The 18491-nt window shown below is 41.6% G+C and overlaps 1 protein-coding gene across 3 annotated transcripts in view; it reads left to right on the top strand.

Moving 5' to 3' along the window:
• aatkb (apoptosis-associated tyrosine kinase b) overlaps window positions 1–18491 on the top strand; it is a 456234-nt gene that overhangs the window by 414552 nt on the left and 23191 nt on the right. For all 3 annotated transcript variants that reach the window (XM_060844816.1, XM_060844815.1, XM_060844817.1), the window contains 3 exons: window positions 1136–1269; window positions 4773–4857; window positions 12384–12505. In XM_060844816.1, coding sequence (XP_060700799.1) covers window positions 1136–1269; window positions 4773–4857; window positions 12384–12505 — 341 coding nt within the window. The remainder of the gene's footprint in view (window positions 1–1135; window positions 1270–4772; window positions 4858–12383; window positions 12506–18491) is intronic.

Genomic DNA, 18491 nt, shown 5'->3' on the forward strand with positions numbered 1-18491 from the left:
GAAGCGCACTGGAGGTTGGCCGCAAATTTTGGGGACATCCTGAGGAAGTGAAAGGCACTAGAAAAAATGCAAACCTCGTCTATTTAAGGATGCCGGTCTCATTACCAGTGTGACCTCATGTTGATTGGCACAGGTTCCTTTTGACTGGAGAATGTGGGAGCAGTGAAGTTGCCAGACGGGCAGTAGGGAGAGTTATTGAATCAGGCCTCTGTCTCTACTCGCGGCTTGCATTTCCCAATATTCTTAGGAGGCGGCACATGGACATTGACAGTTTCCTGCCTCCCTTTCTTTTCTCTACATCCTATGGGGTGCCCAAGCAGAGTGGCACATTGTGTTACCGTGTATAATTAGAGTCTCTTGATGACTGGTTGGTATGCCTGGACCTTGGGAGCATAGAGTCATAGAAATGGGAAACAGACCCTTCGGTCCAACTCATCTATGCTGACCAGATATCCTAACCTAATCTAGTCCCATTTGCCAACCAATATTCATGTACCCATCCAGATGCCTTTCAAATGTTGTTATTGTACCAGCCTCCACCACTTCCTCTGGCAGCTGGTTCCATACACAAGCCACTCTCTACATGAAAAAGAGTTGCCCTTTAGGTCCCTTTTAAATCTTTCCCCTCTCACCCTAAACCTGTGACCTCGAGTTCTGGACTCCCCCACCCCAGGGAAAAGACTTTGTCAATTTACCCTATCCATTCCCCTCATGATTTTGTAAACCTCTGTAAGGTCACCCCTCAGCCTCCGACGTTCCAGGGAAAACAGCCCCAGCCTGTTCAGCCTCTCCCTGTAGCTCAGATCCTCCAACCCTGGCAACATCCTTGTAAATCTTTTCGGAACCCTTTCAGGTTTAAAGGAAGATACAAGAGAAGTATATGATTATTATCAATCCTGCAGGATGTTCACACAGCCTCCCCACTGTAAACCACTTCTCCCCCAATCTCAGTATTAACTGTGAAGCTTCAGGGTAGACATTAACTATTGCATAAGCTGCCGATAAAACATGAGGCATCAATGTGTTCATATTTCTGATATCCACTGCTTATTTTCTACTGCTACAATACACCCAGCAAAGCTGATTATACTAAATGTGTAGATTAATATTTGCTTTTTACTGCTCTGTTTTCAAGGGTGACTTAAAGGGTTATCTGAGGACACATAATGCAGCTGATGAATTGGCCCCTGACCCTTCAACTCTACAGCGAATGGCTTGTGAGATCACATCAGGCCTACAGTATTTACACAAACATAATTACATACACAGGTAAGCCACTGTCTGTACTCTGTAAGACTGCAAATAGCCACCGTCCTTCTGAAGTGTAAATTTAAATTGAATTGTAATGGCATTTTGAGAATTCATCTCTTTGTTATTTAGCTCTTTAAATTAATTTCTTGATTAAGGCTTGGGAAATTATATAGAAACCAGCAAGAAATCAGCACAGCATAGAACTTTAACCATCCAGGAGAGTAAGTCAGGGTGTGTTAAGAGAGTAAATATTATGTAGATAGAATATTTTTAAAAATCTCTTCAGCATTAAGCAGCTGGTATTTCAGTCTAGCAGTTTACCTAGTCACTGTAACAGGAGCAGAGAATCAAAGTGGATAGCAATGATGTTTGTGCTACTGTGGACATTTCCTGGTGATATTTTCTGTTTCATTGCTGTCACATCAATAGGGATCACTCCGAGCCTAGCGCAGAGTTTCCTCAAATCTCCACTGGAAACTGAGTGCCTTTCTGAAACTCAGAACGCACAATATTATTGCGAATGGCTAGGCAAATTCGAATGGTTTGAGTCATTTCAAAATGTCAAATCTCAATTACAAACTGAATATCCATCTTTTTCTGGTGCCAACATTTTAAAAATTTCTTTTGAAAACTAGAAAATCCTTAGTACGGCTTTAAGAGATAGCAAGATGTATGAAGAAATAATCAACCATGATATAGGTGACTCAGCCTAATATCATCCTGTTGAAGTGACTGATCCATGGACACACTGGAATTGATATGATAAAGACATAGTTAAAAATCACACACACTAGGTCATAGTGCGACAGGTTTATTTCCTGATGAAGGAGTGACGCTCCGAAGGCTAGTGCTTCCAAACAAACCTGTTGAACTATAACCTGGTGTTGTGTGATTTTTAACTTTGTCCACCTCAGTCCAACACCAGCACCTCCACATCATGATAATGACAACAAATGCTGGAGAAACTCAGCAGATGCAGTTGCCGAGCGAGAAACAAAGTCAGCATTTCTGATCAGATATGACCATTCTTCAGGAGTTCAGAGGACGATCTTCAGACCAGACTCATGATAGTAACTGTGTTTCTCTCTGCTACCAGATATGCTGAGTTCCTGCAGCATTCTCTGAGCTTGTTTCAGATTCCCAGCATCTATATGACTTTCCTTTTATTGCCCTGATATCCCTGCACTGTACAATAAGCTGGGTTAAGAGAAGTTAACGCTGATTTGCTGATTGAATTTAGGATAAAAGTTGGTGATGATTTTCAAAGGCTTATTCTCCTTCTTTTAGTTGGAGCCTAATGACTGCTTTTGTCTCCGTTTTGACAAGGTGCTTGTTCTCTATTCTTGTCTTTTTCCACTTTGTGCCTTCTTGTCACAGTAATACAGCTGGCAGTGACACCCTCTTGAGCGGAAGCCTATTTCATCTTCTCTGCCGCCTCCCCACAGCTTCCCCTGCCCCCCGATCCCCTCCCCTCACGCCCTGGAGACCATCGCTGCTGGTCATTCCCTGCAACAACATCCTGATGCTGACAGAGTGGACCTCGTGGCTCCAGCATCAGTGATTTTGTTGCGGAGGGTGATCACTCGCGGCCAACACTGGGTCAAACCAGCTTCGCCAGTCGGACAGCCAGCTGCCCAGCTCCGCGAGTGAATCTATCAACAGCTTCTGACTGTCCTGACCTCTTTCCACCTTTGGTCTGGCGTTTGGTCAATGGTGCTCAGGGATGACGCAGGAAGCAAAAGTGACTTTGCGATGATTGTTCATCATGGATTGTTCTGACACAATGGCATCTTTTACAGGAGCATGGAAGCAGGAATTTATTGGGAGAGGATAGAGTAGTGCGATTGTCTGCTAACAAGCCAGACAAGAAGCTTAAAATGTTCTTCTGTGCCGTAACCATCTGTTCTAATGTCTGTGTAGCTCATGGTCATCCCACAATGTACAAGGAATTTACTTCCACTACTGTCATATTCCCCTGCTCTGCACCACCTAGGCTAGAGCACAGCCAAGTGACATGAGGACATACTTTGCTTCCCATTACAAAAACTTGCAGGCTTTCCCATCAACAGGACTCTCCAAGTAAAAGGAAAACTTCCTCAGCTTGGAATGTTTACAAACAAATATTCACTTGGTAGCACAGAACTTGTGCATTTCTGAAAAGACCAGAACACGTGGTCAAAGATTTTCACCTTGCATTCATCAGGACAGAATCACAAAAATGCCAAATCTTAAAGGGAGTAACAATTGATACAGCATGAGACGAAGATTCTGATTAGTTGGCAGGTGAACTCTGATTGTAAAGACGTGTTGTGGTGAATTTGAATTGAAACAAAAGAGTGGCAGTTAACTGTGTTCGATGCTTTGTATGTAAACACTCAACCAATCAGAGGAGACTTACCAATCAACCAGGTCTCTTCACATACAGTATAAATTGTTCCATTTGAGATTTAGTTCTGTCCTGATGAGTGCAAGACAAAAAACTTTGATAGCATATCTATTTGCTCTGTATTAAAAACAATATGAAATTACTCCCTGATATTCCTGCAGGTTTATTTTGGTCAGTTCCTGTCGTTGGAAACATCCCAGTTCAATGGTTGGCCAACCTGACCTCTGCTGCCAAGAGTGAAACCACTAAGGGTTGATATTGGGCTCCTCAGATACATGGCACAATCGCTTAAGCTCTAGTTTGCTATCCATCCACTTCCTGCTGGATTTTCACCCCCTGAGTGCAGGGGCAGACCTGCTCGAATTGCCCCCTAACCCGCAGTAGTGCCAGCCTACATGGGAGCGATGCCATGTTGGGAGTTGGATAAACTAATATTTCATGCCTTCGTGTAACAAATGGTCACCTATAGAATCATATCTTGGTAAGGCCTTTAGGAATCATGGTTGGAGAGTCATAAACCATATCACAAGGAAACAGACCCTTCAGTCCAACCAGTCCATGCTGACCATAATCCAAAACTAAACTAGTCCTACCTGTTCGCCTGGCCCATATCCCTCCAAACATTTTTTACTCATGTACTTATCCAAATATCTTTTAAATGTTGTAACTGTACCCACGTCCACCACTTGGTCTGGTAGTTCATTCCACACACGAACCACTCTCTGTGTAAAACAAAAAATTCCTCTCATGTCTTTTTCAAATCTTTCTCCTCTCACTTTAAAAATATGCCCCTCTAGTTTTGAAAGCCCCACCTTAGAGTAAAGACACTTGCTAGTCACCTTATCTATGCCCCTCATAAACCTCTACAAGGTCAACCCTCAACCTCCTCCTCTCCAGTGAAAAGATTCCCAGCCTCTCCTTATATCTTAAATCCCCCATTCCTGGCAACATCCTGGAACATCATTTCTGAATCCTCTCCAGCTTGATAATGTCCTTCCTATAGCAGGGTGACCAGAACTGGATGCACTACTCCAGAAGAGGAGATGAGGAGAATTGGGTATAATTGACTAGCCTTGAAACTGTAGCTGTTTAATCTGATATTATGCAGTGTTAATTGTGGTTCTGTTTTGTTCAGTGACATGGCCCTGCGTAACTGCTTACTGTCTGCAGACCTGACTGTGAAAATAGGAGACTACGGACTTTCCCACAATAAATACAAGGTAAAGACATAAGGAGTGACGAATTGGTCATACGTTTGAACTGTGTCCCATATAATCTTTGGCTATGCTTAATAATTGCTAAATGACATTGCATATTTCCATTTGGAAAATGTCATAAGGTTGTAAGATTATGTTTGGCTCTTGTTTCCTACTTTTTAAAACCTTATTCCCGGGATACAGGTATCACTGTCTGGACCAGCATTTATTGCCCAATGGCCAGTTAAGAGATAACTGCATTGTTGTGGATCTGGAGTTACATGTAGGCCAGACTTAATAAGGATATCACTTTCCTTCCCTAAAGAACATTAATGAATCAGGGTTTTTTCTTCCGCCAACAATCATTTCATAGTTATCATTAGATTCTTGATTCCAGGTTTTTACTGAATTCAAATTCCATCATCTCCCATGACAGGATTAGAACTCCAAATCCAAAACATTAACTGAGTCACTGGGTTAATAGTCTGGAGGTAATAACCACTACAGAATCTCCTTGCCTTAGGAATTCAATGAGAGCTCCGTTCTAAGAAGACATGAGCTTGTAAGGCAACACAAGGTTCGTGTGAGCAGCTAGAGCTTATCACATAGTTGGGAGCTGTGTGCAAACTGAACACTGTGCAAACTGTTCACTATACAAACTGTACACTGTGCAAACAGTACAAAGTGCAAACTGTGGACAGTACACTTGCAAACTGTTCACTATTATAAACTGTACACTTTGTAAACTGTACACTTTGCAAACTGTTCACTATACAAACTGTGCACTGTGTAAACTGTACACAATGGAAACAGTACAATGTGCAAACTGTATACAATGCAAACTGTTCAACTGTGCAAACTGTACACTGTGCAAACTATTCACTATACAAACTGTACACTGTGCAAACTGTTCACTATACAATCTGTACATTGTGCAAACTGTGCACTATAAAAACTGTACACTGTGCAAACTGTGCACTGCGCAAACTATTCACTTTACAAACAGTACACTGTGCAAACTGTACACTGTGTAAGCTGTTCACTATACAAACTGTACACTGTGCAAACTTTTCACTGCAAACAGTACACTATGCAAACTGCACTGTACAAATTGTATACTGTGCATACTGTATACTGTGCAAACTGTTCACTATACAAACTGTACACTGTGCAAACTGTGCACTGCGCAAACTATTCACTTTACAAACAGTACACTGTGCAAACTGTACACTGTATAAACTGTACTCTGTGCAAACTGTACACTGTGTAAACTGTACACTGTGCAAGTTGTTCACTATACAAACTGTACACTGTGCAAACTGTACACTGTGCAAACTATTCATTATACAAACTGTATACTATGCAAACTGATCAGTGCAAACAGTCCACTGTGCAAACAGTACACTGTGCATACAGTACTCTGTACAAACGGTACATGGTGCATACTTTGTATACTGTGCAAACTGTTCACTATACAAACTGTACATTGTGCAAACTGTACACCATGCAAACCTTTCACTGCAAACAGTCCACTGTGCAAACAGTACACTGTGCAAACAGTACACTGTGCAAAGTGTACACTGTGCAAACTGTATACTGTGCAAACTGTTCACTGCAAACAGTACACTGTGCAAACTGTGCACTGTATAAACTGTACACTGTGCAGACTGTACGCTGTGCAAACTATTCCTATACAAACTGTACACTGTGCAAACTGTTCACTATACAAACTGTACACTATGCAAAGTGTACACTGTGCAAACTGTTCACTATACAAACTGTACACTATGCAAACAGTACACTGTGCAAACTGTGCACTGCAAACAGTATACAGTGCAAACGGTGCACATTATAAACTGTCCACTATGCACACTGTATACTGTGCAAACTGTTCACGATAGAAACTGTCCACTGTGTAAACTGTACACTGTGCAAACTGTTCACTATACAAACTGTACACTATGGAAACAGTACAATGTGCAAACAGTATACAATGCAAACTGTACACTGTACAAACTGTACACTATGGAAACAGTACAATGTGCAAACTGTATACAATGCAAACTGTTCACTGTGCAAACAGTAAACTGTGCAAACTGTACACTGTGCAAACTGTACACTGCAAACTGTACACTATGCAAATTGTACACTGTGCAAACTATTAACTTTACAAACTGTACACTGTGCAAACTGTTCACTATAAAAACTGTACACTGTGCAAACGGTACACTGTGCAAACTATTCACTGTACAAACAGTACACTGTGCAAACTGTACACTGTATAAACTGTACTCTGTGCAAACTGTACACTGTGGAAACTGTTCACTATACAAACTATACACTGTGCAAACTATTCACTATACGAACTGTACACTGTGCAAACTGTTCACTATACAAGCTGTACACCATGCAAAGTGTATTCTGTGCAAACTGTATACAATGCAAACTGTTCACTGTGCAAACATACACTGTGCAAACTGTACACTGAGCAAACTGTTCACTGCAGACTGTACACTGTACAAACTGTACACTGCAAATGATTCACTATACAAAACTGTACACTGTGCAAACGGTACACTGTATAAACTGTACACTGTGCAAACTGTACATTGTGCAAACTATTCACTATACAAACTGTACACTGAATAAACTGTATACTGTGCATACAGTCGCCTGTGCATACTGTACACTGTATAAACTGGACACTCTGCAAACTATTCACTATACAAATGGTACACTGTGCAAACTGTACACTGTGCAATGTGGACACTGTGCAAACTGTACACTGTGCAAAGTGTACACTGTGCAAACTGTATACTATGCAAACTGTACACTGTGCAAACTGTACACTGCAAACAGTATACTGTGCAAACTGTTCACTATACAAACTGTATACTATGCAAACTGTTCACTATCCAAGCTGTACACTGTGCATACTGTACACTGTGCAGACAGTTCACTGCAAACTGTTCACTATGCAAACTGTACACTGTACAAACTGTACACTGTGCAAACTGTTCACTGTGCAAATGGTATACTGTTCAAACTGTTCACTATACAAATTATACACTGCAAACTGTACACTGTGGAAACATTTCTGTACAAACAGTACGATGTGCAAACAGTGCACTGTACAAATTGTACATTGTACATATTTTACACTGTGCAAACCTTTCACTGCAAACTGTACACTGTACAAACTGTACACTGTACAAACAGTTCACTATACAAACTGTACACTGTGCAATGTGGACACTGTGCAAACCGTACACTGCAAACGGTACACTATGCAAACTATGCACTGTGCATACTGTATACTGTGCAAACGTTTCACTGCAAACTGTACACTGTGCAAACAATACACTGTGCAAACAATACACTATACAAACTGTACACTGTGCAAAAAGTACACTGTGCAAACTGTTCACTGTGCAAAGTTTTCACTGCATACTATACACTGTGCAAACAGTACATTTTAGAAACTGTACACTGCAAACGGTATACTGTGCAAACTGTTCACTATACAAACTGTACACTGTGCAAACTGTACACTGCAAAGAGTACACTGTGCATACTGTATACTGTGCGAATTGTTCATTATACAAACTGTACACTGTGCAAAGTGTTCACTATACAAACTGTACACTGTACAAACTATTCACTATATAAACTGGACACTTTGCAAACTGTACACTGCAAAGAGTACACTGTGCATACTGTATACTGTGCGAATTGTTCACTATACAAACTGTACACTGTGCAAAGTGTTCACTATACAAACTGTACACTGTACAAACTATTCACTATATAAACTGGACACTTTGCAAACTGTACACTGTGCAAGCTGTTCACTGTGCAAACTGTACATTGTGCAAACTGTACACTGTGCAAACTGTTCACTATATAAACTGGACACTTTGCAAACTGTACACTGTGCAAACTGTTCACTATACAAACTGTACACTGTATAAACTGTACTGTGCAAAATATTCACTATACAAATGACACTGTGCAAACTGTACATTGTGCAAACTGTTCACTAAACAAACTGTACACTGTATAAACTGTATACTGTACAAGATGTATACTGCGTATACTGTACACTGTGCAAACTGTACACTGTATAAATTGTACACTGTGCAAACTGTTCACAATACAAACTGTACACCGTGCAAACTGTACACTGTGCAAACTGTCCACTGAAAACAGTACACTGTGCAAACTGTGCACTGTACAAACTGTACACTGTGCATACTGTATACTGTGCAGACTGTTCACTGCAAACAGTACACTGTGCAAACTATACACGGTGCATACTGTATACTGTGCAAACTGTTCACTATACAAACAGTACACTGTACAAACTGTACACTGTGCAAACTGTGCACTGTACAAACTGTACACTGTGCATACTGTATACTGTGCAGACTGTTCACTGCAAACAGTACACTGTGCAAACTATACACGGTGCATACTGTATACTGTGCAAACTGTTCACTATACAAACAGTACACTGTACAAACTGTACACTGTGCAAACTGTGCACTGTACAAACTGTACATTGCATACTGTATACTGTGCAGACTGTTCACTATACAAACAGGACACTGTACAAACTGTACACTGTGCATACTGTATACTGTGCAAACTGTTCACTGCATATTGTTCACTATACAAATAGTACACTGTACAAACTGTACACTGTGCAAACATTTCACTAAAAACAGTACACTGTGCAAATAGTATAGTGTGCAAACTGTTCACTATACAAACTGCACTGTGCAAACAGTTCACTGCAAACAGTAGACTGTGCAAACTGTGGACTGTACAAACTGTACACTCTGCATAATGTATACTGTGCAATCTGCTCACTATACAAACTGTACACTGTGCATATTGTACGCTGTACAAACTGTACACTGTGCAAATGTTTCACTTCAAACAGTACACTGTACAAACTGTACACTGTGCATACTGTATGTTGTGCAAACTGTTCACTGCACAAACTGTTCACTGTGCAACTGTTCAGTCTGAAATGCTATTGGCAGTGCATCATTGGGATAGGTTGGTCACTGCCTCCCAGTCAAGATATGACACAGGTGACCTTCACCGGACAAATATAATTTAAGAGAAATTATTCAAAATAAAACAGAAAAGTAGTGTCAATACCCAGTACATTAATCAGCATCAGAAAGGGAATCTGGAGTTTCAGGTGTGGCTTTTCGAAAAGTCAGAAGATATTTATCTCTAGGTCTGTCAGGTAGTGAACAGCAGTGTGTCCTGAACATTTTCTCACTGTAATTCCATGTTTTAGAGTCATAGGAGTCATAAGTTTAAGAGATCCTTGTAGTCCATACCGATCACGTTCCCAAACTAAATTAGTCCCACCTGCCTGCGCTTGGCCCATATCCCTCCAAATCTTTCTTATTCATGTATATGTCCAAACGTCTTATTAACATTGTAATTGTAATTGCATCCACCACTTCCGCTGGAAGTTAGTTCCATATAGAAACCACTGTCTGGGTAAAAATGTTGTCCCTCCTGTCTTTTTAAAATCTTTCCCTGCTCACTTTAAAAATATGACCTCTAGTCTTGACCATCCCATCTTCGGGAAAGGACGTTTGCTATTCACCTCATATATAACATTCAGCCCATCGGGTCCAAACTGACCAACCGAAGAGCATCCCACCCAATCCTACTCTCCCTCCCTCATCCCTGTAATCATGCATTCCTCTTGCCCAATCCATTAGCCTGCACATCTTTGGACTGTGGGAGCAAACCCACACAGATGTAGGGAGAATGAGCAAACAGGGGTAGAATCAAACCTGTGTCTCTGGCGCCATGAGGCAGCAGTGCTAACTGCTGAGCCACTGTGCCACCCTAATGCACTACACTGTTACAATCTCACAACGCAGACCGGTGGGGGGCACAGTCTGTGAGGTCAGAACTCCGAGTAATTATTAAAGATTCCATGATTGGAATTGATTTTCTGAGCCTGTGACGCTGCACTTTGTGATGTAAGATGGTTCTTTTTCAGTGCCCAGTTTTAGTTGTTTGGCTACAGTTATTCAATTGAAATAACGTGACCAAGACAGAATATTTTTGAGGATCAGAAAGACGCATGAGAAAAGCTTCACGTTTCAGTAGGTGAACACACTTATGGTGTTGCATAAATGTATCATAAAACCGGCACCTTGAAATGTACTCATGGAGAATCAACTCATTTATCTTTTAATAATTATGTCAAAATGCGAGTTAACATCTTGGCATCATGCTACAGGTTGACAGAAGTGCATGGGCCTGAATGGTATTTGCCTGTTCACAGCAGCAGCAGCAGGGATAAGGGGAGGTGCACCATATTGAGCTTCAGTTTTTTGGACTGGGGAAGAGAACATTCATTTAAAGTTCTTGACCTTTATCCATTACAATGAATGAGTGGGGCAGTTCTATCTTTATTCATGTGGAAGCAGTTGCGGGGGGCATGTTGTTGAGGGGTCAGTATCAGGGTATGTTATTAGGTCACTCCATTGTATACTGTCGTCACAAAATGCCATGATCAAGCCTGTGTTGTGGGATGGAAGTTGGGTGGAAAGTGTTTTGAACTTCCATTCTAGTTACCCTCCACAGTCTCAGAGCTGACTGATACTCATTGCCCAGCTCAGCCCTGAACAATTGGCACTTGTATGATTCCAAGGAATTGTATCTCAGCCTGGGAGGAGAGAAAAAGGACACAATTATTGCTTCATCAAATTGAAACATATATCCATCCACCCTCAGAGTCTTGTTGGATTTAGTTAAAAATCACACAATAGTAGGTTATAGTCCAACAGGTTTATTTGGAAGCACTAGCTTTCGGAGTGCTGCTCCTTCGTCAGGTGGTTGTGGAGAATAAGGTTGGATTTAGACCACCAATCTGTGTGTGATCATACTGCTTTGTGTGTTTCTTGTGGGACATTGAATCTTAGGGAGGTCTTCATCCTTACCCTTTCCTGGTCCTAGTGATCTTTGCTTGTTATTAAAATACTTTGTTTTCGCTCTTGGTGATAGTCTGGGAGCAAATCCAGAACTCTTCATTCTCTCATTAACTTCCTGCATTCCTCAGGGATGCAGTCAGCTGTGAAAGACATGAACAAAGAATTGTTAAAAACAATTGTGGTGCCTTCATTCTCCACCAGACTGCACAATAAAACCAAGGAAGATCTTCCAGCTCAGTTTCCCAGTTCTGCCCTCTCCTCAAGTGCCTTTATTACTTTGAAATGAAAGAAAGCAATGACTTGCAAAGCTAGAGATGAAAGTTCTTCTTTGACATTCTGTAGGGTATCATCGAAGCCATTATTTACTGAATGTTAATGATGTCAACAATAAATACAACTCTGGTCATCCTATTTGACTGCTTTCTAATATTCAATCAAAGTGCAATATTGAAACAAAAACAGACAGGAGTGCATCCAATTTATGATTGATACTCCCATTAAAGTTGTGAAATGGTGGTGTGGAATTCTCCAGTGCCTGAATGATATGAACGCTGTCTTTCTAATTTTTTTTAACAGAAAGATTACTTTGTAACTCCTGACCAACTCTGGATCCCACTACGCTGGATTGCACCTGAGCTCATCGATGATGTCCATGGGAATCTCCTGGTGGTGGATCAAACCAAGATTAGTAATATCTGGTAAGCAAGTGGTCAAAATGACAGTGAGTATCTGAATAATTACAGAACAGGGCACAGAATCAGAAATTGTTCTGGTATATTATTGAAACTATTCTATACGTCTGAAGAATTTTGTCCATCCTGCCAATGAGGAAATGCCAGAGGGGAGAAATTTGTCATTTTCCCACCAACCATATTTGGTTGTCATTCTAAGTCTAATGTAGAAATGAATAATGGAAAGTTACTTTCTGTAGCATTATTGCAACATTTCATTTCCTACTGCAAATCATTCTCATGCTCTCTCCTAATGTGGTTCTCAATTCGGTGCCACTTTGTGCAAAGTTGCCAGTCACTGAATGAATAGGGCTCTCTCCTGTTTGCCACTGAGTTCACACAGAAGGGAGCTTGCAAAGAAAGAGATTTCATTTCTCTGACAGCTCTCACTTTCCATAGAATTTCACCGCCAACAAATTTACTTCTCAAGATTTATCCATGTCTTGTTTCACATTCTGATAACATCATCTAATAGTTTTTCTTATCATGACTGAGGTCAGTAGACTTTGGCTGGGTTAGAGCTGTGATGGGAAATACCGGTGGGTGAATGGAATTGAGGTATAGATCCGATAGAACAGGCTCAAGGGGCTACGCTTTCCTTTATTGGTCAGTCCATCAAATATAGGAATTGGGAGATCATGTTGTGGCTGCACAGGACATCTGTTCTCTGTCACTGAGGCAGCCAATTGCCCTGAAAGACCTGACAAACAGCAAATGAATGACTGACCAGGTCATCAATTGCTTCTGGTTGTGGGATGAATCTTAGCCATGGAACCTTTAACAACGTTAAAGGAGCGTAGTTTAACATTGTATGTCCGTAATGCTTTTAAAGAAACCTTCAGGTTGAAATTAATGACATTAACTGTGAGCTGGAAGAAGATTTTGGTATCTTGTAAAAGACAAGATTATGAATGAAGTATAAGGCTTGCAGCAAACTCAAATTAGTATTCTGCAGATCCTTACAGAGATTTCTTTAAACTGGTGATTTGTATTTCCAAGTGTACACAATGTAAATATTGCTTTTGGTGATAAATATCAGTTATCTTGGTGGTTAAAAAAAGTTCAGTCTGATCAGCATATCCATCATGATCACAGTCAAATTTCTATCACCTTTTAATTGTCTCTGTTTATTAATGTTTATACTGGAGTCTGAGAGAGAATTACGAAGCAATTCATTTAGTTATGAAGAGTCAAACTTTAGTCTCAGTTATTATATATTTTCCTGTACTCTCCGTAACCTATAATGAGTCTTTTTTTTCAGCCTGTTACCAGTCTTGGCCGTAATACAAAAATAAAAAGTAAGTTCAAATGTCACCTTTTAGTGACCAAATATTACTCTATTCTTATGATAGTGAACTCCATATAAATCAGATGGTCAAAGGGAACTGGATAGTGATAAAGTATTGACCTGTCCCTAGCTGCATTTCTCCAATTAGCAATTAGTTATACACGCGCTTTGCATCATTGTAAATGATGTTCATGCCTGCTGGTTTATATTGCTGAAGCCAACTCCCTTATCCCAATAGTGTATGTTCACGAGCCAGTCATCACTTTTATAATTAGTAATCAGTATGAAGGAAGTAATTTCATTCAAAACTGTCAGGAAGATGATTTGTTTGACAATAAGGTGACACACTTTTAGCAAGCATCCCTCTGGTGGACATGAGTGATGCACACCAATGGAGCACAATAGATGCAGGTAGACAGGATAGTGAAGAAGGCATTTGGTGGCTTGCTTTGTTGGTCAGTGCATTGACTATAGAGGTAGGGAGGTTATGTTGGGGCTTTACAGGATATTGGGTAGGCCACTTTTGCAATATTTTGTGCAATTCTGGTCTTCCTCCAAAAGGAAGGATTTGAGAAGCTTGAAAGGGTTCTGAAAAGATTTACAAGGATTTTATAAGGTTCAGACGGTTTGAGCTATAGGGAGAGACTGATAGCCTGGGGCTATTTTCCCTGGAGCATTAGAGGCTGAGGGGTGACCTTATAGAGGTTTATAAAATCATGAGGGACATAGGGTAAATAGACAAGACTTTTTTCCAGGTGGGGAACTAGAACTAGAGGGCATAATTTTAAGGTGTGAGGGGAAAGATTTAAAGGGGGCAATGTTTTCACGCAGAGGGGTGGTGTGTGTATGGAATGAGCTGCCAGAGGAAGTAGTGGAGGCTGGTATACTTATAGCATTTAAAAGGCATCTGGTTGAATATAGAAAGGTTTAGAGGGATATGATCCAAATATTGGTAAATGGGACTAGATTAATTTACAATATCTGGTTGGCATGGACAAGTTGGTCCAAAGGGTCTGTTTCCTTGCTGTACGTTTCTATGACTCTGACTCTAATAGGAGGAGTTACATTTCTGCTTAACCTCATCTCAGCATGAAGCTGGCAATAAGCACAACATTCCCCTGAGCTTGGAGAGTATGCTTTACATGGAGGAACATTGAAGGTTAAGGGAGTGATAAGAAATTAGAACAAAGGTGACTTTCTTTTTGCCTCAGTCCACTGCTTCCAACACTCATCTCAGACTCTCAAACTGGGGACCTGGGTTTCAGTCCAAACCTTAATGAGCATTTGACCTGAACTGTTGTTTAGGGTTGGGATTCCCAGATGTTAACTGACCGATACATGATCATCCTGATGGAGCATTCAGTCTCAGCAGAGAGAAATTACAACAAGAGTCTGTTGCCGTTGTTGGCTGAGACTTGTTTGCGCTGATAACATTGTGGGCCTGTCCACAGCATGGGAACACTCCTATTATTTCAGAGCAAAATTGAAAATGTCTGAGTAATGCAAAGCTAAAGCAGGAAAATATATTCACAGATTGGGGATATCAAGACTTATGAGTTTTATTATTGAAGAACTTAACATATAAAGACCCGTTCCTGTGTCAGTTGTGATTCCTGTGAAATGCCTATCCCCTGTGTACCATAAGCACACACAAAAGCATCCCCACACTATTTTGTGTGCAGTTAATTCTTCTGTGAAAACCACTGATTAACTATTCAAAACAAGTGACGGATTTGATCTAAACATTGTTTCACAGCCTCTCACCCAGAATTGAATCACAAAATATCTGTCAGAGTGTACTGAAAACTGATACCATGGAGAGTATCAACTGTCTCCTTATCTCCTGTGCGTACAGACATTTTTTGGTCATAGAATCCCTACAATGTGGAAGCAGGCCATTCAGCCCATACCAATCCTCCCAAGAGAATCCCACCTTCACCCAATCCTTGTAACCCTGCATTTCCCAAGGCTTAGCCGCCTAAGCCTAGACACTGTGAGTGATTTACCTTGGCCAATCCACCCTAACCTGCAAGTTCTGGACTGTGGGAGGAAACTGGAGCACCCAGAGGAAACCCACGCAAACCCGGGACGAGTATGCAAATTCCACACTGACAGTTATACCAGAGTGGAAATGATCCCAGGTCCCTGGTGCTGTGAGGCAGCAGGGCTGAACACTGAGCAACCATGCCATCCAATCACGATCTTATAGATTTAATTACTTGGACATTTGAATTATTCCACCAACTACCGCTTTGAATACTAATCCCGTGGTCCTATGTGATTCAGACCAGATAGATGTTTCCAAGTACCATTCTAACTTGGGCTGTTGCCATGGTCCCCATTATCAGTTCTTCTTTCTCCCTGGCCCACTATCATCCATCACTTGTTCTGCCTAACTACTGTTCTCCCTCTTTCTGGACTTCATCTCCGTCTATCCACTCGCTCCTTTTTCCACCACCTACCCCCCTGTCATCAACTTGCATACCACCACCTCCAAATTACCTTCAGTTCTGACGAAGAGTCACTGGCCTCGAACCATGAGCTCTGCTTTCTTTCTGTAGATATTGCCAGATTTCCCGAGTTCCTCCAATCAGTTCTGTTTTGTTTCTGGCATTCTTTCATTTTTGTTTCAATATTACAAGTTGTTATTAAGATGTACTTCAGTCTTTTTGTCTATTTAAACAAAATGGAATGCATTTTTCACATTCCTTTAAATTACAATAATTGACAGCCTTGGGCTTGGTTCAGTGGGTTCCTGTATCTTGCCATGCCTAACAGAAATCTGCCAGCTGATCTGATTTGTTGGTGCATTAGTTAGCCCCAAGTACAAAGCAGATCCCAGTTACTGAAGAGGTGCCGCCAGCAGGTTACCCTGATACAGCAGCGTGACATACCACTCTCAAGAGAGAGCAACTGAGCGGCTTGATGCAAGAAACTAATGGGGCAACATCGTTTTGAGTAGATACGAGGCAGAACATTTTGAACTGCAGTGATCGTAAAACCCCTTCAATTCTCCACATCCAAACCCAGCAGGTTTGTTCAAAGCATGCTATAAAAGTTACTAATAGCCTTTAAAAAAAAAATTTGGCACTTGCCTGCATTTGTTTTTCACTGCGCCGGCAGTGCAGCAAGTTGCAATTTTGTCGAGAAGCTTTGGCTGGTTCCCACTGAGCCTGATCCAGTTTCTGTTGTCTAATACCATCACCACATCCTTCCATGGTCCCTTCCATTGCCATCGACTGTCACTGAAATAGCCAGCTCAGTGACAACAGGAGAAATGCAGCAAGTCAGGCATCATCAACACCAATAGACTGGCAAGTGTTGTCTGTCAGTAGCACAAGGCATTTTGACAGGATCCGATAAGCATTGTTGTCACCACTACCTCCAGGTATGGATAATAAATATTGGTCTTGCTTTCTTATAAATAAATAAATAAAACCTGATTGAAGGTGAGGAGCATTGGTGCACAGTTGATATCACTTTTCCTTCTCATGTGGAAGCTCTCATTTCAAGTTCCTCTGAAGGACCTGATGTTCAAGGAAAGTGTGATCAAATGCAGGGAGAAAGTGAGGACTGCAGCCAGACAGATTGGGTTAGAGACAAAAAGAAACCTGCAGATGCTGGAATCCAACGTAGATAGGCAGGAGGCTGGAAGAACACAGCAAGGCAGGCAGCATCAGGATATGGAGATGTCATCGTTTCCGGAATTCTGGAGAAAGGTTATACCTGAAACATCGGACTTCTCCAGCAGACAGATTGGGTGGCGTGGTGGTTCAGTGGTTAGCACTGTCACCTCACCGCAGGGACCAGGATCTAATTCCACCTTTGAGTGGCTGCCTATGTGGAGTTTGCACATTCTCCCCGTGTCTGTGTGGGTTTCCTCCGGATGCTCCAGTTTCCTCCCACCGCGTAAAGATGTGCCGGTTTAGTGGATTGGTCATGCTAAAGTGTCTCCATGGATGTGCAGACTAGGTGGATTAACCATGGAAACTGCAGGGTTACAGGAATGGTGCAGGCGGGATGCCCTATGGAGAGTCGGTGTGGACACAATGGGCTGAGTGGCCGGCTTCCGCACAGTAGGGATTCTATGATTCAAAGATCAATGTGTAAATCCTTCCAGCTAACACCAGTAGCAAGTGGGAAGAGAATGGGGTAAAATTTCTGTTCAGCCATGTGATGGAAAGCTGCAAATGTGTTGCTGGTCAAAGCACAGCAGGCCAGGCAGCATCTCAGGAATAGAGTCTCTATTCCTGAGATGCTGCCTGGTCTGCTGTGCTTTGACCAGCAACACATTTGCAGCTGTGATCTCCAGCATCTGCAGACCTCATTTTTTACTACATGTGATGGAAAGGTTAGCTCTGGCTTACCACGTGTCTGCAAAACCACAGGTACTGCATGAACTCAGAGTGCCTGGGGGAGCCACTGGGATCAGTTGGCTGAATAGCCAGTGTGGCTCTGATTGGTGTCACCAGAATGAGTTTGAACACCATCTGGCCAGGCGGGTTGGTGACGATGGTGGAGTGGGAGGCGATGCTGGGTAGATTTGGGGCATTGGGACCGGGACCAGTCTTCAGCAGAGAAGACTGAAAGTGAAGATTCCTCTGGTAGGGAGAATACTGGGGATTTGTAAGACTTGTGACTGTCTCTTTCCTTAATTCTAAACTT

The sequence above is a fragment of the Hemiscyllium ocellatum genome, chromosome 25 (genome assembly GCF_020745735.1).
Source record: "Hemiscyllium ocellatum isolate sHemOce1 chromosome 25, sHemOce1.pat.X.cur, whole genome shotgun sequence".
Lineage (NCBI taxonomy): Eukaryota > Metazoa > Chordata > Chondrichthyes > Orectolobiformes > Hemiscylliidae > Hemiscyllium > Hemiscyllium ocellatum.